Source organism: Eumetopias jubatus, unplaced genomic scaffold (assembly GCF_037043125.1).
Source record: "Eumetopias jubatus isolate StellerSeaLion01/CBP00866 unplaced genomic scaffold, mEumJub1_p1.0 scaffold_9, whole genome shotgun sequence".
Classification (NCBI taxonomy): domain Eukaryota; kingdom Metazoa; phylum Chordata; class Mammalia; order Carnivora; family Otariidae; genus Eumetopias; species Eumetopias jubatus.
The window spans coordinates 40,459,903-40,482,974 of NW_028274815.1; the positions used below are offsets into that span (position 1 = coordinate 40,459,903).

The window sequence follows — 23,072 nt, forward strand, 5'->3', positions numbered from 1 at the left end:
TAAAAAGTTAATACTGTGTAGTAAGAAGTGAAATCTGTATTGGAGGCAGACCAGAGCAGCAACAGGCTATGGGATGAGTTTTGAAGTGCTTTGGGTCCGCAGCAGGTGTACTGTTGCAAAGATGGAGAAACTATGTGCAATTTTATTTTTATTTTTTTTTAAAGATTTTATTTATTTATTCATGAGAGACAGAGAGAGAGAGAGAGAAGCAGAGGGAGAAGCAGGCTCCCCGCTGAGCAGGGAGCCCGATGCGGGGCTCGATCCCAGGACGCTGGGATCATGACCTGAGCTGAAGGCAGACGCTTAACCATCTGAGCCACCCAGGCGCCCCTATGTGCAATTTTAAAAGGGACATCGTGATAAATGTTTTAAGTTGAGAACTGGCATGCTCAGCAAAGCCAGATTTCTTGGCTCAAAGGCAGAGCAGCAAGGCGGCCCTTCTTCAGAAGGAGGGCTTCCAGGCACTGGCCTGGCAAGGGGACCTTGGACACGAGGCTCGGTAAGCTGTTTCTGAGAGTGGCCCGATGTTTAATGGCAAAACGGGGTGTTTACTATTTAAAGGAAGCATTTTGGTCATCTTCTAGAAAGCACCTGATAGGTGCATGCACAAACACACAAACACAGAAGAGAATGAAGTGCTGTATCACAAAACGTGTGTAGGTTGCGGGATTATAGGTCTTTTTCTGGGCACTTTGGCATCTTCCCAAGTGTTCTACATACCACAAGTCTTACCTTCATGGTTTCAAAAAAGACTTAAAAAAAATAAAGTCCCATATGAGAAGAGGGAATGGAGCAAGGGGGGGGGGGGCTTATAGGCTGTATTACCTTTCCCCTGATGAGTTATTCTTCCATTCATCCACAGGGGTTCCGCTATCACCTACCCTGTGCTAGGCATTCTAACAGGTGCGGGGTAAAAGAACGTGAGCAGAGCAGACGTGATTCCTGTCTTTGAGTTGGTTATGTTCTAGAAGTGCATCTATTTGTTTTGTGTGGCTGGGCACAGTACTCCAGGGAGAGAGGAGGCAAAGACGGGGGCCAGGCACATGGGGGCTGCAGAGAGGGGTCTGGATAACAGTCTACATGCAAGGAGATCACAGTGATCAGATATTACAAGTCGTTACATATAAAATATCACAGCTATTCCATTTTTAGAGCTTGTTTTTAAAGCATAAAATCCAAGTAGTAATAACACTTAACTCCATCCCCACCCTGGCCCGGTTATGGCTTGTTTATACACATTTCCTTGACAGGCAGCTTTGACATGACTCACTAAATCTCTGCCAAGTATGCAGGCTGTTTCCTTCATTTGCCCTTCTCTCAGGGCAAACCTCATCTTAAAATATTTTGCTTGTGATTCTAAATGAAACCTCCTAATTGAGTGTTTTCAAATTTCTAATAAAAACGCCAGTGTCCAGACCTCCACAACTACCTCCAGAAACCTCCAAGTCCTGCTTACAGCTCCAGCCTCGAGAAGCTAGCACCTAGTAAACTGGGATCGTCTCTAGCTCCTTCTTCCTGAAGTTCACCTCTGACTTACAATTAGGGCAATGATTCTCCATTCTACCCCTTAGAATCTCCAGGGGAGCTTAAAAAACTAAGATAGCAATTCCACCCCAGACCTATTAAATCATATCCTTGGCAGAGTAGATGTGAGATTCTATAGGCTCATTATCTATTACCTTTTCGATCTGTCCACTTGAGCTGGCCCCTAATGCAGGCCCTCATCACCCCTCAGTCTGCTAATTAAATAGTACTTTAATCACTCTTTCCTTGTCTTAAAAAGAGCAGCAGTGGTGATGGCAGCAACAGCAGTGAGCTGACCATCACTGAGGGCTTACCTCGTGCTAGGCACAATTCTAAAATCATCACAACGCATGGGCTCATTTGCACACAATTCTTGAGGTCAAGTTCTCTTCTGGTTCCCATTTTATAGACAAGGAAACCAAAGCAACGTGAGATGAAGTAACTCGGCTAATGCTGCACCAATAGGAAGGGGCAAGGCTGGAGTTCAAACCCACGGTGTTTACACCCTCCGACACATAGATGGTGCTCCCCGGCTGTGTCAGGCTTTGCTCCTACACACACGTGTGTCTCAGAATCAGAATGAGATGCTCCGACGTGAAAACTGAGAATGGAGGCTTCTCCGTATCTGTAGCATTGCAAGGTAACGGTAAGTTTCCCCCAATACATGTTTCTTAAGCTTTTGAGGCGTGTTTCTGCCTTTTTTTTTTTTAAGATTTTTATTTATTTGCGAGAAAGAGAGAGCACGAGCAGAGGGGAGGGGCAGAGGAAGACAGAGAAGCAGGCTTCCCGCTGAGCAGGGAGCCCGATGCAGGACTAGATCCCAGGACCCTGAGATCATGACCTGAGCCGAAGGCAGACGCTTAACAACTGAGCCACCCAGGTGCCCCTGTGCTGTTTTTTTGTTTTTTTTTTTTAAGATTTTAAGTAATCTCTACACCCAATGTGGGGCTTGAACTTACGACCCCAAGATCAGGAGTCACATACTCCACTGACTGAGCCAGCCAGATGCCCCTTTGTTTTTCTATATTAGAATACATAGTGTGATAATCCACAATTTACTAGAAAATGAGCCATTTTGTTATCTACAGTGCAATGTGTCAACTGTTCAAGCTTCTCCACTCTGACAAAGTAAGGAGCCCCTGCTCCACCACCACACTGAATTAGCGTCTGCGGAGCACATACCTGCGATGGATGAATGTTTGCTTGGCTGTTGGAGCTACAGGCACGGAACCTTGTTGAGCGTTTAGGGATTTCATATATCTTTATGTCACTCACTAAATGAGAATGGGTACCTTAATTTATTTAAGGAAAAGAGTCTAGAAAGAGAACGGAAGCTTAGAGAGGGTAAAGAACTGTTCGTATCTCTGAGTAGAGGCTCCTGGAGGAGTGAAAGGAGGAGTCCAGGAAGCAGAGGGCTGTAAAAACTGACAGATGCTACCTGCGCTGAGCAACAGCAGGGGCACTGCTTGGACTCGGGCATGAGATGGCAGTTGCTGAGCTAAGCCAGGTGGCAGGAGATCAGCAGAACAAAGGATGCGGTGGTGGAGGTGGGAGTCGGGCTCTTGTGGGAGAAGCTGGTGGTGAACACCCACAAGCAAAATAAGATAATGCTCGCAGGAGGAGGAGGGCTGGACACAGGGTTTTTTTATTTTATTTTTCAGAGATGGATGGCTCTGGGCAACAGAAAGGATGGGAAGCTCAATGAGTACCCGTGCTAGTTTGAAAGGGAACGCACTTCCTCTAAAAGTAGATGGAGATGTTAGACAATGTGCAGAGACAGTATGTGGAGGGAGGAGCGGAGGGAGGGCCCTGCGTCTCGGGGTCCGCTGGAGTGGGCTGAGGGGTGCCGCAGGATGGGTGGGGGGTGAGCAAAGGCTTGAAACTTGTAGAGAGACAGCTGTGCCGGGAGGAGACAAGCCAGGTTTGTGGCAAGGGTGGATGAGGGGTGCCATGTTCGCCACCGCGACTGACCACTAGAGGGCATTGGGACCTTGTGTTCGGCCATCCCAAATGGGACTCTGGGGGACCAGAGATACCACCCTAGCCTATTCCTGGGGCTGCTCAGGCCTTGGTGCGTGGCCACAGAGCCTCTCAGGGGCAGCCCGCACCAGACAGCTCACTGTTCCCAACACAGTTGCTGGTCTCTTCCTAGAGATGGTGGAAACAGCTCTCCCCACTTGTCTCCCCAGTGGACGGCGGGGACCATCACCTGAGAACTACACGTGCTATACTTCTAAACATCCAAGGGCTCTGCCTCTGTAAGCTGTTCACATGATTACTGCAAATCATATGGGCTCACCGAGCCTTTATTTATCTTCTACTTATATCTTCTTTCTCCTCAACTAGACTCTAAGCTTTTAATGAAAAAGGGCTGTCAGGGTATCTTAAAATGTTCTGAATGAGATGAAATAATATGTCTGGGATTTACTTTGTTTATCTATTTTTTTTTAAAGATTTTACTTATTTGACAGAGAGAGACACAGCGAGAGAGGGAACACAAGCAGGGAGAGTGGGAGAGGGAGAAGCAGGCTTCCCGCCGAGCAGGAAGCCCGATGCAGGGCTCGATCCCAGGACTCTGGGATGATGACCTGAGTTGAAGGCAGACACTTAACGACTGAGCCACCTAGGCGCCCCTGGGATTTACTTTAAAACAACCCAGTGTTGTACGAGGGGGAGTGTGGGTAAAGGGCACAGGTGAAATTTTCCATAACAATGTTTTATTTATTTTTAAAAAAGATTTTTCCTTTATTTATTTGACAGAGAGAGAGCGCGCGTGCACACAAGCAGGGGGAGTGGCAGAGGGAGAGGGAGAGGGAGAAGTAGACGCCCCGCTGAGCAGGGAGCCCGACATGGGGCTCAATCCCAGGACCCTGGGATGATGACCTGAGCCGAAGGCAGACGCTTAACTGACTGAGCCACCCAGGCACCCATAACAATGTTTTAAACAACACCCTGTTTCCCCAGGTCTCCTTGTCTGTAAAAGGCGTAGGTCATGCCAGTGGGTTTCCTTCTAGCTGCACCCTCTGTGATTCTGAGGCTCGCTGTGTAGTGCATAACACCAGTTGGCTTGCGGGGTTGTGTGGGTCTTAAGGCTAGGGATGCCCAAGCTCCTAAGAAAAAGTCCTGGAAGGCAATATCCCAGGACCGTCTCTTCTGGATGTCAGTCCCCTGCAAGGCCCAGGGAGGCAAGACCTGCTTGGACCCCATTGCTCCCCCACTCCCAGGACCATCCCGATCTTCCTTTGGGGCCTGAGCTGCCACAGGGCTTGGCAAGAAGGCCTCCACGGCCCTGCTGGGGTTCTTGTTCGCATGTGTTTTAATTAATTCTTTTCTATAAATCCTGTATGAAAGAGCCTCTTCAACTGTAATCACCTGCAGCTATGAGAAGTGGCAAGGCAGAAGGAGCTCCAGCAGAGGGAAAGGACAGCACCGCTTCCCGGGTGGCCCGGGAGGAGGGGGCGGTGGGAAAGACCAGGGTTGCCAGGCAGGGCGGGGCCGGTATTTCTAATCACACACCACCCATCCCAGGTGGTTGGTGCACGTGTGCTGAGGTGGGAGGGGCAGAAGAGCACACAAGTAACCCCACTACACCCCTGACCGCTCTGCCTTCCACCCGAGGCACACACACTGGAAGCACTACTGCCAGGCCCCATCGGCTTCGGGAAGGCGGAGGGGACGCAATGCCATGGGCTAAGGTGGCAGTGTCCCTCCGGCACTTGAAGGGGAAACAGACTTACCAAGTGTGCTGGGGATGGTGACCTGGTGTCCTTGACTGTGGCGCTGGAGGGGACATCGAGGAGGGGCCACTTCATCTGCAGGTACTGCACAGGGGACAGAAAATACAAGGCAGCTGGTTAGAGGTCTCGCGAGCACCCCCAAGTGAGCAGAGGAGGAGCTCTGCAGTTAGGGTACTGTTGGTTCACTGCACCTGCACGAGCTCCTCCCTAGTCGGCGTCCATGCGATCATCTCCAGGGAGAGCACGTGCTTATAGTCACCCCTACCACCACCAGCGCCCCCCAGTCATTTTGTGGGGGACTCGCACAACAGCACAACCAGCCAAAGTGTCCAAAGAACCGATCACTGAGGGTCAAGTTCTGCCTGCTCTAGTCATGGGACAAGCAGGGCTCATCAAGGGACCAAGGGCTCCCAGATGGTGATCTTGCCCCCTTCATCCCCATGGCTTATAGCATCACACACAATACTCCCTAGGACATGGCCTCCAGGAGTATGTGGGGAGTGAATGAATAAAAACCATCTGCCTGACACTTGAAGGGTCATGGGTAATATCTGTCCATACTCAACAACGCTGATTTAACTTCTAGTTATAGCGTTTCTTAACCCTGAGAAGATTATCTAGTACCTTACCCTGTACTAATCCAAACCCAGTAGTAAACCCTCTACACACACACACACACGTGCGTACACACTTTCTTTAAACTAAAAGCCTCTCCTCAACCCTGGCACGGCAGTCTTTGGCGAGGGCCCGGGAGAGGATGAGTGGGGAGGAGGGGAGAGGCCCTGGGTGAGCTCACCTGGGTTCCAGAGTCAAATGCTCATGGGTTCAGGGTCTCACTCTGCCAGGCTGTGCAACCCTGGACAAGTGTCTTAACAACTCTGAGTCTCAGTTTCTTCATCTGTAAGGCAAGGCTAGGTCCATAATTTTGCCGGTTGTTAGAAGGATTAGGGACAAATGTCAAGTACAGAACACAACCCTTCCCACGTGGGAGACATGTGATAAACAGCAGCTATCATTTCCATAAGCAAACCATTAGTCTTTGCCAGGGGCAAAAGCACACATGTTGTCTTGGTGTCAACACTGATACGGTGCTTCTGGGCAATGGACCAGCTATGCAGTCTCTTTACAGAATTCTTGAGGTTACTCTGAAAGTTACACCTCCAATAAGAAATGCTGGCTCCAGGAAGAGTTTCATAGAGAGACAGAAATAAGTCTCTGAGTTTTCCCTTGCTCTGGTCATTCAATTCCAGGGAAAAAGAAATCGTGATTTGGCCTTGAGCTAAGTGCCCAGAATTGGAAAAGTAGAACGGGTGGTGCCCCTCGGCTCTTCATCACCTACAAACATGGACTGAGAGGGCAGGGTCTGGGCTTTCAAAACAATGTCTACAGGCAGGGATAATAACCCTAGGACACATTTAAGGAGGGCAGTGGCCACACAGACAGCAGGTGTATGGGCCAAGCAGGCCTGTCTACAGGAGGCTTGGGAAGTCGGAACGAAAGAGGGGATTTGAGGGGCCCTACAAAGAAGGACTGTCTCCACTCCAGGCCCTCTGGTACCTGCCCCCTCCTCCCTCCCTGCTGCCATACTATCATTCTGCCCCTGCGTTCTGCTGACCCTTCCCACCCCCACCCATTTCTTTCCCTACCCAGAGCCTATACTTTCTAGATGAACTAACTGGGATTTCAATGCCTTTGGCAAATTAAAAGGACTGGACAAATATTGGAATCATTAGTTAAAATTCATTTCCTCAGTGAATAACATTTGTGCCATGCGGGCAGTTTCCAAAGCATTTTTTTTCTTCTTTTTTCTTTTCTTTCTTCCAAGATTTTATTTATTTATTTGAGAGAGAGAGCACACGTGCGCACGAGCGGGGTGAGGGTTGGTGAGGAGCAGAGGGAGAGGCAGAAGCAGTCTCCCTGCTGAGTGGGAAGACCGTCATCGATCCCAGGACGCTGAGATCATGATCTGAGCCGAAGGCAGACGCTTAACCGAATGAGCCACCCAGGCGCCCCTCAAAGCATTTTCCACACGTCAACTGGTTTCATCTTCACAACAACCCTGCCGTTGTAAGTAGAGGTGACTGTCCCAAATTTTCGGAGGCGCTAATGGAGGTAAACACAGGGTGAGTGATTAGCCCGAGTTTATGAAGGGAGCTGCAGATGAGGTCCCTTGACTTCAAACCCTACACTGTTCACTACAACGCTAGTCATAACACTTTCCATAACATCACCTTCTTGAAACCCCACCCCTACCCCAGCCTGGATTTTTCTCTCTTCCCTTTCTGTCTCACACAGGGCTGGCCACCTCAAAGCTGAATGAATATTTACACATCAATGTTCTCCCATAGAGATGTTTCCCTAGCACTAACACCCTGAGCATTTCTGTTTATTTCCTGGAGGTGAGCTACAATCACAAATATCACGTGCTAAAGAGAAGTGTCCCAAATCCACCCCAACATGAAACACAGTAGAAGGGTTCCTGAAACCCACCAGCTCTACCAGCGTCTGGTTTCCTAGCTGGAGTCCTAAAGGCACACACTGCACACTCTTCGTTCTTGTTGGCTTACCAGGGAGGTTCTTAGATCAAAGAGGAATCCCCCTGAATCCTAGTTTGGGAGAGAACATTATCAGCGACCTTTTCAGGCTGTGAGGCAGAGCAGGCTTGTGGGAGTCGAGCACAGGGTTTCTCAACCATGGCACGACTGGCATTTGGGGCTGGATACGGTGGGAGCTGCCCTGTGCACGGCAGGATGTCGAGTAGCTTCCCTGGCCTCTGTTTACTAAATGCCAGTAGCTCCCAGTCTCCTGCCCATTTGCGATCATCAAAACCGTCGTCTCCAGACTGCTGAATGTCTCCTGGAGCGGCCAAACTGTCCCTCAGGGAGAGTCCCTGCTCGAATGGCTGAGGAGCTGGTACCTCATATACTAGGAGCTACATGAGGGTCTGCCTTCGAACTGGGGCTCTCAAGGCACAAACGTACATAGAGACACACATGCTTGGAGCAAGTGCTTTTAGTAAGAGCTACTGGTTTCGGTTGTCCATCACAGGCTTGGTGTCTTACCTACCCACTGCCTGGAATGCCAGTGGGTGGAAGAGACCACACTGTCCTCTTTGCCCTGCAGGGTTCCCCTCTCAACTCATTGGCTTTAACTGAGGCCTGGAAGCTTCGAAGTGGGTGAAGATCTTTAGCCTTATCCACCACCGAAGTCTGGCCCCATAGAGATCGGTCAGACAGGTGGGGAGAGCGGTTCTGGGAATAGTGGACATCTGGCCCAGGACCCTTCCCGCTCCAGCCAATCTGGGGGGGGTGGGCATAGGGGTGCAGGTGCACAAGTAAGGGTTCAGTCTGGGGATAGCAAAATGGAGGATTGTCCCTTCCCCCATTCTAACTTGTTCTGCCTTTTTAAGATATTGAAACAAGTAATGAAGGGGGGTGGGGGTAAGAGAAGACCTATAAAAAGGCATTGGAACCTGCTGTAGCTTAGCTATCAAATGCGTCTGGATTGCAGTTCTGAAGAAAGGAGCATTGAAAAGGGACAGCTGAGCTTCCCAGGACCATGACTTGGGGCAGCAGGGGCCAGCAGCACCCTCTGATCCTCTCCTGCCTCAGCATGAGAGATGTGGAGGTGAGGCTGGTCAGGCCTAACCCAATGTCTAACGGCGATAAAACTCTGTTTGGCTGCACTTCTCGTCCAGACCGCAAATCACCCTGGGGCCAGTTATTGGTGGGAGCATGTCCTTAGGGATTGAGAGAGGTGTGGCTGAGCCTAGATTCTCTGCATGGTAATGGCACGTGGCAAATTAAAAATGCTGGTTTCTCCAAGCCCAGTCTAGGCGCCATCCAGCTGATCCCAACTGGCTCCTGACCACTGTATCATGCTCAGGCTGCAGCATAGTGAAGCCACCTCCCTGCTGGGGATGCTCTCTGTGGAGTTTAGAACATGGAACCTGGTGGCATCGAGGCAACCGATGGCCAAGCAACAGCAACAGCTGTCACTCATGGGATGCTGTCTGTGGGATAAGTACTCTCTTCTGATACCCCAAAACAGGAAGGAAAAATCAAACACAAATGGTGAGTAGTACCACTCTTCTGAGTTACATATGCTGCTCAATATGCTACTGTATGTCGTGACTCTCTGAGACAGAACAGAGACGCAGTTGCCCACTCTTACTGAATCTGGGAAACTCTTTCTGGGGGTTGGGGTTCCACAGAACACACTTGGGGAAACCGTGCTGTTGTGGTTCACAGTTAAGCAGACAGAGGCTGTGGCTTAGAACCCGTCTTTGCCTCATTAAGGAAGGATGGTTCTGTTCCTGGTTTTAAATAGTTTTCACTCGAACAGTTGTTGAATTCTCTCCGATATACCAAGACGGTCATGTGGTTTCTCTTATTTGCCTCAGTTGTCATATGGATACACGGGGATAGATTTTTCTTACACGAAAGCGCCCTCGCATTCCCCAGGTAAACCCTACTTGGTCACGGTGGCTTGTTCGTTCTTGCACCGTATTGTGGAATGCTAACCACGAGTGTCTTAAGATTTTTACTTCTACGTGCCTAAGAGTGAGTGAACGTTTTCTTTTTTGTGCTATCTTTAATCAAGCGTTGCTATCAGTGTTATTTTGGTGTTATGATTTATAAAGGGGGCTGCGCCTCTTTTTCTTTATGCTCTGGGTCCCTTTCTCCTTCTTGGCCTCTCCTCAGTGCCCTCCTTAGGGTGACTACCTGGCCAGGTGGGCTATTTCCATTCGACTCGGGCCCAGGGAAGGGTCCCTCTGGAGGATGCTCTCACTGGACAGCCAGAACCCCCTTTCCTGCAGGGAGGCGGAGGTTCGGTCCTACAGGATCCCTGCTTAGCTTTAAGACTGTGCAGCAGATTAATTGCAGCTGTGCCCTGGAATTTCCCCAACATACAAATCTTCATGATGTAAAACAGCTGGGAGGAAATCCCAGCATGCCCTGGACAGAGGCAGAACTGCCAATGAGCTACGGAGATTAACCCTCCACCTCCCAGAAGGCAGCGACGCCCTCCCCCCACCCCCCATCTGCCCGTTCCAAGCTGGCTGTGGTGCTGGTGCGGACGGGACGCTACAGGACTCTGGGTAACGCCCACATTCTCCCCATTCACACGTTCTCACAGAAAACCCTTTAGGCAGGGCTCAGGCAAGAGAGGAAGCAAAGCTTCATGTTACACAATCAACAGCAGAGCTCCCAGAAGGAGTGTGCTACAGTTGGAAGCAAGGAAACCAGTCCTCTCCAAAGGCTTCCCAGGTGAGAACACCCCGCCCCACAGAACTCCTTCCACTTCGTGGTGATCTCGACAAGCCTGCAGCAGAAAGAAGGGCCTTCCCTTGAGCTCTTCCCCTGTCACGGTTTCTGTGTTTCCACAGCAGAAGCCTCCCAGTTTAGATGACCAGTCTTTCCTGCCTCTCTGGTCCCCAGTGATAAACAGACCCTCTGGGACCCCAAAGCCAGGCCCCCCTGAACAGAGAAGAAGGCTTTCCCAGACCTCCCTCTTAGGAAAATGTATGGTGCATGTGGCCACCCAGGAAAACAGGCTAGAAAGCCAAGCCCACAGGCAGACACACAGCTGTCCACCACACAGTGACAAGGACATTGTGCAAAACGCAGTATTTTAACATGAAGAATCGTATTCTAAATGAAAAAAAAAAGTGAACCAATGATGAGTTTCTCTTTACTCTCCATTCTGCCACAGTTGGGGATGTAATTAATCATTCCTCATCAGGACTACTGCAATGGCTCCCCCAAATTCTGTTAAGAGTTTAGCTTCTAAAAACTAACTCATCAGGGGGCGCCTGGCTGGCTCAGACAGTAGAGCATGTGATCCTGCATCTCAGGGTCGTGAGTTTGAGTCCCACTTTGGGCATGGAGCCTATTTAAACACACAAAACACCAAAACAAAATCCAACTAACTCATCAGATCTCTTCTTTGCTGAAAATCCTTTCCTGGTTGGCTGCCGGGGTCAAGGGATAGAGTCCCCAAACTCCCCAGCAATCTGGGGCCAACCTATCGTCTTCCAGCTTCAACCCTCACAGCTCCCCTAAACCCCAACACTAAACTGCACTCAAGTTCCTACTAAACTCTCTGCCATTTGCTCGGCTGCTCCCCAGCTTGGAGGATCCTTTACTCGCAGGGAACTCTAACCCCTTCTTCAAAACCCTGTCCCAAGGTCACCTTCCCAGCTCCCCACAAGGAGCACTAGTAAAGCACTCTCACCTCTGTGCCTCAGCAGTGCTTGGTATTCCCATGACATTCTTCATGCTGTGTTGTTGTTATCCGTTTGCAAATTCTGTCTACCCTTTGGACTATACGCTCCTCAAGGGTCACATCCACATCCCCAGTTCCTTGCCCAGAAGCCAGCATTCATGATGTGTCCAGACCCTGTCCCATCTTGAGCTTAAGCACTTATTCCATGTCTGTAACACTGGGTTGTCCAGTCTCTTTCTGAATCCTTTAGAGATGTGGAACGCACATAACGGAGCTCTTTTCACTCTTGAGTGATTGGTTCTCACGTTAATTGGCCTTCTTTTGCCAAGAATTTGGAAATGCAGCTTGGAGGCTGTGACACCCAACCCTGTCAGTTCCTGGAGGCCTGTTTAAGATCCTCTAACTTCTGTCAAAATGGACACAAGTTGATCTAAATTTGAAAGTCTACCAACATTGAGCAATGGGCTCATTAGTGGGGAGACAGAAACACTCTCCCAACTAAGAACAAATGTTTCGTTTCAGGAAATCACTGAAGATAAAGTGAAAGCATTTAGAACTGGTTTCCAAACATGATGGATTAGACAAAGTTCCAAGAGCAGAAGTATAAAAAGCAAAGTTTACACTCTTATCCCTTATTTTCTTTTCTAAAGAGGAGTAGCTTCTACATTTGCTTCCTTTGTGGCTGACACTAAACCCCAAACAGTCACCCTTTTCGTTTCACTCATGTGTAGAAGGTGGGGTTCCTTCTTAAGGTTTTGCTAATAGGTGGGTTGTTACAAATTAAATCCAAAATGTCTTAATACAAGCTACTTTTTCATGTAATAAGACACACACAATTTTCCTTGGAAAAGTTATTTAGAACCACACTTCTGCAGTGTTTTTTTTAAACCAACAAAATGACTTTTCTCTGAAGCACCTGTCACAGCATTTAGGTCAGCAAAGATTTTTGGAGCCCCTCCTGTGCACTGGCAGTGGAGGGGGTCTAAAGATATTTCATGACTGAAGAGTAAACTCAAAAATAAGAGTGGGTTGGTTAGGTTTCAGTTTTCCCAAAAACACCTATGCCCTGCCCATTCCCTCAAATAATTCCCTTCTTTCCTGGAGGGCCTTAAACTATTCTCTTCCTCTTCCAACTCGGAGAATCTGGCAATTCCGGGTACCAGACTTGACCAAAGGTTAGTTTTTAAAAACTGGCTCCCCTCCGAGGCCAGTTTCCAGTGGTGGAAGGGTACGGCGTGGGAAGCGAGAGACCAAGCTTCCAGGCTTGTTCTAACCTCTCTGGACTCGATCATGTCACCTTTATTCAAGACTTATTTATTTATTTGAGAGAGGGAGAGAGAGAGAGAGACAGCATGGGGGGCAGGGGCCAGAGGGAGAGAATCCTCAAGCAGACTCCCTAGAGCCTGACACAAGGCTCAATCCTACGACCTGAGCCAAAACCAAGAGTCGGATGCCCAACCGACTGAGCCACCCAGGCGCCCCTCGATCATTTCACCTTTAAAATGGGGGTATTTTACTTCGGTGGCCTGAAGGCAGGGACCTGGCCAGATGGTCTCCCCTGGAAGAAAAAAAATGGACCGTCGGTCTATACCACAGTGGGTTCCTGGGAGTGGAGATGTGGGGAGGTCCTCAATAAACAGACTCAGGAGTCCTCGCTGGTCCCTGCTCACAAGTGGTGGACCTGAAGAGGCTACCTCACCTTTCAGAACCTCTGGTTTCTCACCTGTAATGTGGGAATAATAGCACCTACCACCTGGCAGAATTTTTTTATTGCGTGCAGCATCCACTTGGGAAAGGACCAAGCAAAGGGCTGAGCACATGGAGAGCTCTTAGGAAGTATGTGTGTGGTCCTTAAGATTTAAAGTTACTTTTGTTCAATGAGCCTCTCACCTGCACTTTACCCACCCAGGGCCCGGGAAGAGCTAAGTAACAGAGTTTGACCATCACTCTTCTCCGGGTGCTTTGTGCAGAGAGGTTCCTGCTCAGGGGTGTGCTAGTATACGTGTGACGAACAGCTCTCTAAGCAAACACACAGACACAAACCCCGCTTTGTAGCCTTTGCTGGTATCCGCAGTGCAAATACTCCCACCAGGGCTGATTCCAGGCCACCCCGGTGGGTCCCTGCCAGCATGGTTGGGAAGAGAGGCTAAGGGCTGGCTGGGCAGCAGCAGATAGGAGCTGCGGGGGGCTCTGGCCATGGTCTCCTGGAAGGCTGACATGTGGGGGCCTCGGCTGAACGGACCCGACATCTTGATGTAGGAGCCGGGAACCTCTGCCCCCAGAGGTTTTTTTTTTTTTCCAAAAAAGTCAAAGTGCTTTTGGGTCCTCATTTCTGAAGGCTAGAACTACAGGCCTCCTCAGTCTAGGCAGCTTCTCACATCGCCTGTGATCTTGGGGTCTGCCGGGCCCGGGCAGTTTCTGTGCTCACTGCCTGACATATATGGTGATATACACACCACAAAGCAGCTTCTTGGTACGAAGTGGCCTTGGACACCTGGCCCTCCTTCCCCTCGGCTGCACCCTGCCGGATCCTATCTCCTCCCCCTGGCCCTCCTTCCCCTCGGCTGCACCCTGCCCGGTCCTCTCTCCTCCCCCTGGCCCTCCTTCCCCTCGGCTGCACCCTGCCGGGTCCTATCTCCTCCCCCTTCTGCCTGGTCACGTCCATCTCTGCTGTACACGGGCAGCACCCCCTCCCTTCGGGTAGGATCATCCATCCCGGCCCCCATGGTGGGCTCAGACTTGGCCCGAAGAGCCTCTGCCCTGCACAGCTTTGTGCCCTGTTCTCTGGCCTGCACGTATAGACCCCCATCTTGATCACCTAGCAACACAGCAGAGCTGATTCATTCTGGGGAACGGCTCCATGATGTCCACTGTACAGAAATGCCATAATCTACGAACAGCCCAGATGCACAGACATCTAAATGCTTCCCAGTCTTTGCTGCAGTGAATGTCCCCCAACACTCATTATTATGCTCACGTAGGAACACAGCTGTAGGACCCTTTCCCAGCTGGGAGGGGTACTGCTAGGTCAAAGGTACGTATATTTAGGTTTGGGGAAGTATTATCCAATTTCTCAGCCTACGCTGCTACCAGGAACATATGAGAGAGCTTATAGCCTTGCCCACAGTGTCATCAAACACACTGATCTTTGCCAAACTGACAGGTGAGAAACAGTAGCTCCTTCTAGTTCCAATGTGCATTTCTCTTGCTAAGTGAGGCTGGGAATTGTCATGTGTACAGGTAATGATTTGAAGGACAGACAAAAGATGTGTGTGGCCCAGAGGAAGTGGGGGTGAGGGGGGTGAGGGGGTGGGGAGAGATCCCTCTCCGGGGCTCTTCATGAGTTACAAAGCACGATGCTTCTCACAGCAAGAGTAACAAGCAAAGCTATTAAAAATTAATCTTTGCTTAATTTTTCTTCCCCAGCCCCTGCCTTCAGTTTTCCCAACTGGAACCCTCAAAATCTGCCTTCATGTCTTGGCTCCTCCCACCTCCTGTTGGCCAACAAGTTCCATGGATTCTAGGCCTCTTTCTAGAGTTTAGGGATTCAGGCCCTCCTCATTTTGTGGCGCAGCTACTGCAGCAGCCCTTGGTCTCTGCTTCTGGTCTCCTGGCTCTGGTTCAGTTCTGCTCCAGGCTCTGTCTAGGAAGCGCTAGGAGGTAGCAAGCCAGGCTGAAGGGGGTGGTGGCGCACGTTACTTTGCCTCAGACTGACAAAATGTCCAGCGTCTGTATCGAAGGATAGGGTGCTAGATAGAGATGAACATGTCCCAAATCCTGCCCCCTGGTGGCACCACTGCATCTGTCTCCCTCCCCATCTCCTCTAGTCCATCCGTCACTTGCCCCTAGAAATATCTTTCTAAAATATAAAACTAAGCTATTTATAGGTAGCAGGTGGCTTCCCATTCTTCCAGAACTGCCTACTATAGAGCGGATCGAGATGCTGTGAAGGCTCTGCACAGAGCACTCCATTAATGCGACATGGGCACCTTCTGCACAAGGTAACTGCTTCTGTGCACGATATGCCACCGGGGAGATTTTTTTTAAGCACTTAAATAACGAGAATGTAAGTCAGCAAACGACAGGCTCCCAGAAGATGGGTTATGGTGGGCAGGACTCTCACGGAAAAACTGGAAAACTTCTCGCAGGAGGTAGCAGGAGAGCTGGGTCACACAGGCAGGATACACTTCTGTAGTCATTTTACTTTTTAAAGCATTTTATATGAATTATCTCATTTCGTCTTAATGACCCCTAGATAAAGATAAGGCACGTATTATCAACCTCATTTTAAAAAATGGGGAAAACTAGGGGCACCTGGGTGGCTCAGTTGGTTGAGCATCTGCCTTCCGCTCAGGTCATGATCCCAGGGTCCTGGATTGAGCCCCACACCGGGCTCCCTGCTCAGTGGGGAGCCTGCTTCTCCCTCTGCCTCTCTCCCCCTGGCTTGTGTTCTCTCCCTCTCTCCCTCCCTCCCTCTCTCTGTCAAATAAATAAATAAAATCTTAAAAAAATAAAAATAAGTAACAATGGGGGAAAACAAGTCTGCTGGAAGCCTCTGGATTTAGGGTTTCCCATGGTCATGAAGCACCAGGATACAGAGCTTTGGACTGTTATGGTATGACTCAAAGGGTACAAGAGCATGCTTTTGGTCTTCGAGAAGCTTCAATCTCACCTTGGAATCTTGGGGTAGCAAATACAAAGCATGAAGGCTGCCACACCCCCCTCTTGTGCCCTGGTGGACACTGCTAACAGACTGTGGCGTTCTTTCCTATTTATGTGAAGACCTCAGAATCTTCAACCCAATACACCAGGCGGCCACTAGTTGATGAAAATTGATCTGGGAGGTGCAGTCTATTTATTCAGTCTGATTTATGCCTGAAGGTAGATAGAGATATTTTGGCTAGTAAGAAGGGAGGGTAGGACCAGGCCTTGGGAATATCTGTCTCTAGGCTGGCACAATGAGGAACTAAGTTTCCAGACAGAGGTGAAGGAGCCACAAAGAATGTGACTGGACAGCAAAAAGAATAATGACTTGCATGAAGCCCATTGACCAAGAAGCAGGCCTGGGAATTCTGAAGTTTATGGATTTTCCCCTGTGGGAGGAGAAGCTGGAAAGCATCCCAGGTATTGAGGAGAAAGGAAGCAGGATCTGTGTATAATCAATGGGAACAGGAAGTGCTTATCGTGGGCCAGTAACACACACACAACACAAAAGAACAGCCAGGCGGCCTGGAGCAGCCCTCTCTCCAGAACCCTTCTCCAGCACTCCTGCAGCCAGCGTGGGCCAAAGCCAACAACTCCTGGGCACCGGGAAGTGGGAAATGTCTGAGGAGGTCCCTCCGCCGTTGGGCAGTTCTGGGGGAGTGCTCTGACCCCACAGGCCAGGGAGGATGCTAAGAAAAAGGCCACGCCAGCCACCGCGACACAGGGCCGTCACTCCTGATCAGGGACCCTACAGCATGGGTTCCTGTGTCCCAGCCTGGTGGGCGTGCAGTGCACGGACACACGTGGGTCAGTCACCCACAGGGCACCACCAAATGATTCTGCATTGGTACTGAAGCGCGGGCACCGAAATTAGGATAGGACAGTGGAAGGGCTATAGGAAATGAACATTTATTGTGGGTACACCATATATCTATATAAAGATGGTTTATACACCTCATCACAGCACCAAACTCACATGACTCTTCCTCCTCACTTCCTGAGAGGGTGTTTGCCCCTCCTTCTCAGTTCCCATCTCACATCTGCTAAATAACATCCATTTTTTAGTGTTTAAACTATTCATTTTAATAGGCTTTAAAATATATATGCATTGTAGATGTAAAGAAGGAAAACCGATTTCTTGGACCCTGCTTTTAATGAAGCTCCATTTTTAAAACGTGGGAAAAAAGTGAGTCAACTCAAAGAAAAATCTTAGGTAAATAATGTAGGTGCTATGAGGCCAAGATGATGCATATAGTTGCCAGCAGGGAAACACTGTTGTAGAATCACCTGTTTATGGCCATTCAGAGGCTACAGCAAATTATGGGTGAGGATATGCTTTGGAACTAGAAGAGGTTCTGCACACAAACCCAAAAGTCAACATGTTCCAAGACACACCACTATCTTTTTACCAAATGCTCCTCACCCAAGTGAAGACCTGAGAAATCTTTCCCTTCACCTTCTCCCTCACTGTCCGCTGGCTAGGAAGAAGGGAGTCACTAAGTCCTGTCCACCGGCTGCCACAGTATATTTTCTTCCATTTCTAACACCCGTGACCTTGCATTGGCTTCCTACCCACTCCCTGCATTGGCTCAGTCCCTCCTGGTCATTCACATACTGTCCTGCCCCACTAACTTCCCGGCCCGTAGCCAGACTCATGGATCCTGCATCACCTCCTCCTAAACATTTTGGGCACAGGAAGCAAAACTTATTTGTGCCTTGGATCCTCAAAGCCCGTGGCACAGCACATCATTTGTGAGAGGTGCTTGGTAACTATCACACTATGCTGTAGAGTTAATGGGGGATGCAAGGGCTTCTCTCTCCAAGTGTTGCTTCTCAGCCGGTTCGGGGGGGAGGGGCGGGGAATGTATTCAAAAGCCAAAGGCCATCACTGACCTTGCTCCTGGGGTTGTTGCCAGAGCCCCTAACTTTGTTGGCCTAGGGTGAGAGCAGTGATAATCATAACCTTTTAGGAACACAGTGGATGGAGTGAATGGCTGTCCATTCACTCTAGTCTACTGGCTAATAAAGACTCCATTTACTTAATACAGTAAGGTGGAGGAAATCAAACATTCATGGCTATTGTATCTGCTTCCAACAGTTTTCATATTTTCCCCTATAGTGTATATGTTGATTATAAAACATAACCTGGTATTTCTTAGCTCTTCTGTAGTGGGGGCCACAGCAGTGGGATTGTGTTGCTCAATGCTGCCATGGGCTGTCGTATTTCTGAAATCATACTGTCTGATACCAGTATGATTTCAGGCAAGCAGATACATAGGTGCAAGAGCCAAGGACAGCAAACTGTCTGCGTAGAAGGGTAAACAGATTCCTCTAAAGATTATATTTACCGATGAGTTAGTTTGTGCCAGGCACTGTCCCAAGCTATTTCCATGTATTATTTCAGTTGACCCTCTCAGCCTTATAAGTTGATGGTGTTTTCCCCACTGAACGGATGGAGAGACTAAGGTAGCGAGAGTTTAGGTAACCTGCCCAAGTGCTGTCTCATCCCCAAAGCCACACTCTTAGTAACCCTCTCATTTATACTCGTGTTGGAAGAGAAAAACAAAAACAAAAACAAAACTACACCGCGCCTCCAGCCCCATTGTGGCATTTGTCAGATGAGGGCACTGGGGCCACTGAAAGAGCCAGAATTAGGATAACCCAGGTTTGGCGGCTTGTATGGATCAGGTTATTTTTTGCAACCAACGTATCAGCTATAGGGGAACACATAAAAGTAATTGGAAGGGGATAAAATATTACTCTAAGCAAATCAACATTATGAATGCCAACCAGCAGAAGTCATAACACCCAACAAAGGAACGATTGTATTAGTCCAGATTTCACTGTTGGAGGGTGTGCTCATAGCTCCACACTGCCCCCTGGTGGCTCCCATGCAAACACCGGAAGCAGGCGAGGCCAATGAGCAGGACGAATAAAGGCTCTGCATAGGGACACCTGCCATACTGAAAGCCGCATCAGGGAAAGGGCTTGGAAAACCTAGTGGGACAGACAGAAAAGATCCTTTGGCGCCAGGCACTTACCCAAACAGTCAAGGAAAATCTCTGGCTTCCACTTCCATTTGTGTGCAGAATTTGAGATAAAGAAGGGATGAACTCACTAAGGAGTTAAATACTTTTAGTCTGTCAGATTGGCAAAGGCTTTTCTCCTTTTTAATTACCACAGGCACTTTTCAAACCTCGTTGGTGGGAGAGTAAATTAGTAAACCTTTCTTGTGCAATTGGGAGGCATGTATCAAGTCTTCCAAAGGCCCACCACCCGTAGGAATGTATCCTAAGGAAATAATTAAGGATGTGAGCAAAATGTAGCTGTGAGAAAGCTCACCAAAGCGCTGTTTATCACAACCGAAAGATATTAAGTACACTGTGTCGCAATGATGATATCTGAATTTATGAAGTAGGTGAGTATTTACAGACACGGAGAGGTGTTTACTATATACTGTTAAGTGAAAGAGCAGGATATAAAACATGTACAATCCCACTTTTTAAAAACATATCTCTATATATGTGTTGAAGAAAGATCTGGAAGGATATACACTAAAAGGTGAACTGAACTGATCTCTGGATGACAAAATTATGGGTTCCTTTTATTTTCCTCTTTTGACTAAACATGTATTGCTCTCCAAATGTAAGAACAAATACATGCAATGTGTTTTTGGGTTTTTTTTTGCATAGAAATTTTAAAGACAGATAAAACTAATCAGAAAAAAAAACCCAACAGTGGAAGCCATACTCAAATCTCCAGTCCCACATTTCCAAACTTCTAAGTGCTATTTTCCCTTGAATGGTGTCCTGCCCCTGACAATTCTTTCTAGCCATCCCCATGAGGGCCTGAAAAAGGGTGATCTCAGCCACTTAGGAATCTCTGCCAGTCCTTGGACAAGATGTGCTGGGCCAGGGGTGTTTGATGGCCAGCAGCTGCATGCGTTCTTCCTCAGCTGAGGAAGGGTCTGCTCTGCAGGCCCTGCACTTTGGGGCTCTCTTCTTGCTCTTTCCCTTCCCTGAACACAGAAGGGGGCCCCAAAGGCGTAAGATGCGAGTGCCATTCTGCTCAGAGGGGAAGGGCTGGAGAGAGAGTCCAGTGTGCTGGAGAGCTGCCTGATGGAGCTTTAAAAAACGGATTCCTGTCTCTTGTCCCCATTATGGTCTGACTGCTCTTGGATAGGGCTGGAGCATCCCGTTTTTTTTTTAAAAGCTCTTAAGGTGATGCTCTTGTGGGCTTTTCTCCAGATGCCAACAACCAGCACCCCCCCCCCGGAACTTTCTGCAGTTCTACACACTGTTTGGGCTTCTCTTCCAAAGATGGCCTCCGTGGATCTGTGGCCCTGTCCCTTGTACACTTCCCTTATCCCCCAGAGCAAGCATCCACCCGCCTACCCACTCAGAGGTTTTTAGTGCTACCGGATGCCAGGTACCCTGGTCTCACCTCTGCCTACATTCTTGCCCAGAATACTATCTTTATTACAGAGGAATGATTATGTGGATAAGGCTCAATGTGGAAGTTTCTGGTAAATATGGAGAATCCAAAACCTGAGAGCGGCCTTTGCTTGGGGGCTTAGACGGGAAGTGCCTGCAATCGTGATTCCTGCTGATGTTACTGGCCAAATCCGCTGTATTCCTTCAACATTCTGGATGGCGTCAGCACATTACATGCCTCATTTCTGGATTGGGAGAGGGGCTGTGTCACATTCCCCAACCTCTCCAACCAAATCGAGGGCTTGGTCTTTAATGGAATTTCAAATATCCGAGGCTAGGCTAGTTGGGTTGGGGAAGGGGGTACATTTCAGTGCTCAGAAGCCCTCAAAACATTTCTCGAATCTCATGCATGTCATCTCCCAAGTGACCTGGTAGCACACCAACTCTAGGCACAGCCGGTACACGAAGCTGCTTACAGAACTTGACTTTCTTGCAGCTGTGTGGGGAGCAGGGCTGGGAGCTGGTCAGGCCTTGTTCAGGGCCCGCGTCTGATGACCCCAAGATTGCACATCTCTACCCCTTCCTTCCAGTGGCCCTGGTTCCTACACACTGGCTCTGAAAAGCAAACACTGAACCGGGTGACAACGACCTCTCCCTGTCCCAAGTTCCATGATGCACACAGAGCCAGACTAGGTAGGTGTGGCTCATCTGAATGCTTTTTTCTAATTGGCCAAATTCTCTATTTGATCCACCTTGATTTTCTCTGCTGCATTCTTAAATATCGCACACTACTTAATAATTCCTCAGGGTCAGGCATACTCAGAGTCACTCAAACACATGCTAAATTAAACTCAAGAGTCATGGTTTGAGTGGGTCATTAATTTCTTCCTCCTCGATTTCCATTTGTCCTCCCAAAGAAGGAAAGCCAGTGCGGGTGGCCAGGGTCCCACAGTTAGGTGGCTCCTGTGCTACTGCTTACCTCACCCTTAGAGACTTTTTATAAAAACCAAAGACACCCACTTTTGCCCTTTTCACTCCTCCTGATGCCTTGGTCCACTGTAATCCGGCTTCCAGAACATTGACACTGTTATTGTTAAGGTTGCTGCTGGCCTCTTAACTACCAAATCCAATGTCATTTCTCAGGTCTCTTCCCTAAAAAGCCCCGATCTTCTGGGAAGCCCCCACCCCCGCTTTCTGCTGGTTTTTACACTCACCCCCTCCTACCACTCTTTAGTGTCTTGGCCTACCCCTTCAAATGCTGGTGTTCTCAGTCCTCACTGTGCCCTCTCGCCCACCCCCGGGCTGGTCAGCAGCTGCATGGTAATCACGCTCATCTCGTGGTTTGCCCCCAACCTTCTTCCTGAGCCCCTCACCCCTCATTTCCAGCTGCCTCCTCTACACCTTGCCACAAGCAGCTCAATCTCACACATGCTCTCAAAACCCAGCACTGACCCAGTTTCCTAATATCCTACAAACCTGCATTCTTTTGAAGTAAAGGGGAACATTTTCAACAATTACATGGGATGGGAAGGTTAATTTTTTTAAAAAAGATTTTATTTATTTATTTGACAGAGAGACACAGCTAGAGAAGGAACACAAGCAGGGGGAGTGGGAGAGGGGGAAGCAGGCTCCCAGCTGAGCAGGGAGCCCGATGCGGGGCTCGATCCCAGGACCCCGGGATCATGACCTGAGCTGAAGGCAGACGCTGAACGACTGAGCCACCCAGGAGCCCTGGGAAGGTTAATTTTAAGTGTCAACTTGACTGGGACATCAGGTTCCGAGATATTTGCTCAACATTATTCTGGGTGTCTTGGGATGAGATTAACCTTTGAATTGGTAGACTGAGGAGAACAGATTGCCTTCTCTCAATTAGGTGGGCCCTGTCCAATCAGTTGAAAGCCTGAATAGAACAAAAAGGTGGACCCTCTCCTGAGTGAGAGAAATTCTTCCTGCCTGATGACCTGAAGTGGGACATGGGCTTATTTTTTTTTTTTTTAAGATTTTTTTGTTTATTCATTTGAGAGAGAGAGAGAGCGCCTGAGTGCAAGTGAGAACACGAGCAGCAGGGAGGGTCAGAGGGAGAGGGAGAAGCAGATTCTCTGCTGAGCAGGGAGCCCGAAGTGGGGCTCGATCCTAGGACCCTGGGATCATGACCTGAGCCAACGGCAGACTTAACTGACTGAGTCACCCAGGCGTCCTGGGACATGGGCTTTCTTCCTGCATTGGACTCGCAATGAGATATCAGCTCTTCTTGGGTCTCGAGCCGTTGGCCTTTGGACAGAAACAACGGCACTGGCTCACCTGCTTTCCAGGTCTTTGGCCTCAGACTGGACTTAAGCCATTGGCTCTCCTGCGTCTCTAGTTTATCGACTCACTCTGAGGATCTTGCAACTTACCAGCCTCCATAATTGCATGTAAATGCATATGTACACTCACACCTCTTACT

The 23,072-nt window shown here is 49.0% G+C and overlaps 1 protein-coding gene across 2 annotated transcripts in view; it reads right to left on the reverse strand.

The window, feature by feature from the left end:
• The window catches only part of TCF7L1 (transcription factor 7 like 1), a 149,544-nt gene that overhangs the window by 13,622 nt on the left and 112,850 nt on the right, over positions 1-23,072 (reverse strand). For both annotated transcript variants that reach the window (XM_028122402.2, XM_088026189.1), the window contains exon 4: positions 5,262-5,345. In XM_028122402.2, the coding sequence (XP_027978203.1) occupies positions 5,262-5,345 (84 nt within the window). The remainder of the gene's footprint in view (positions 1-5,261; positions 5,346-23,072) is intronic.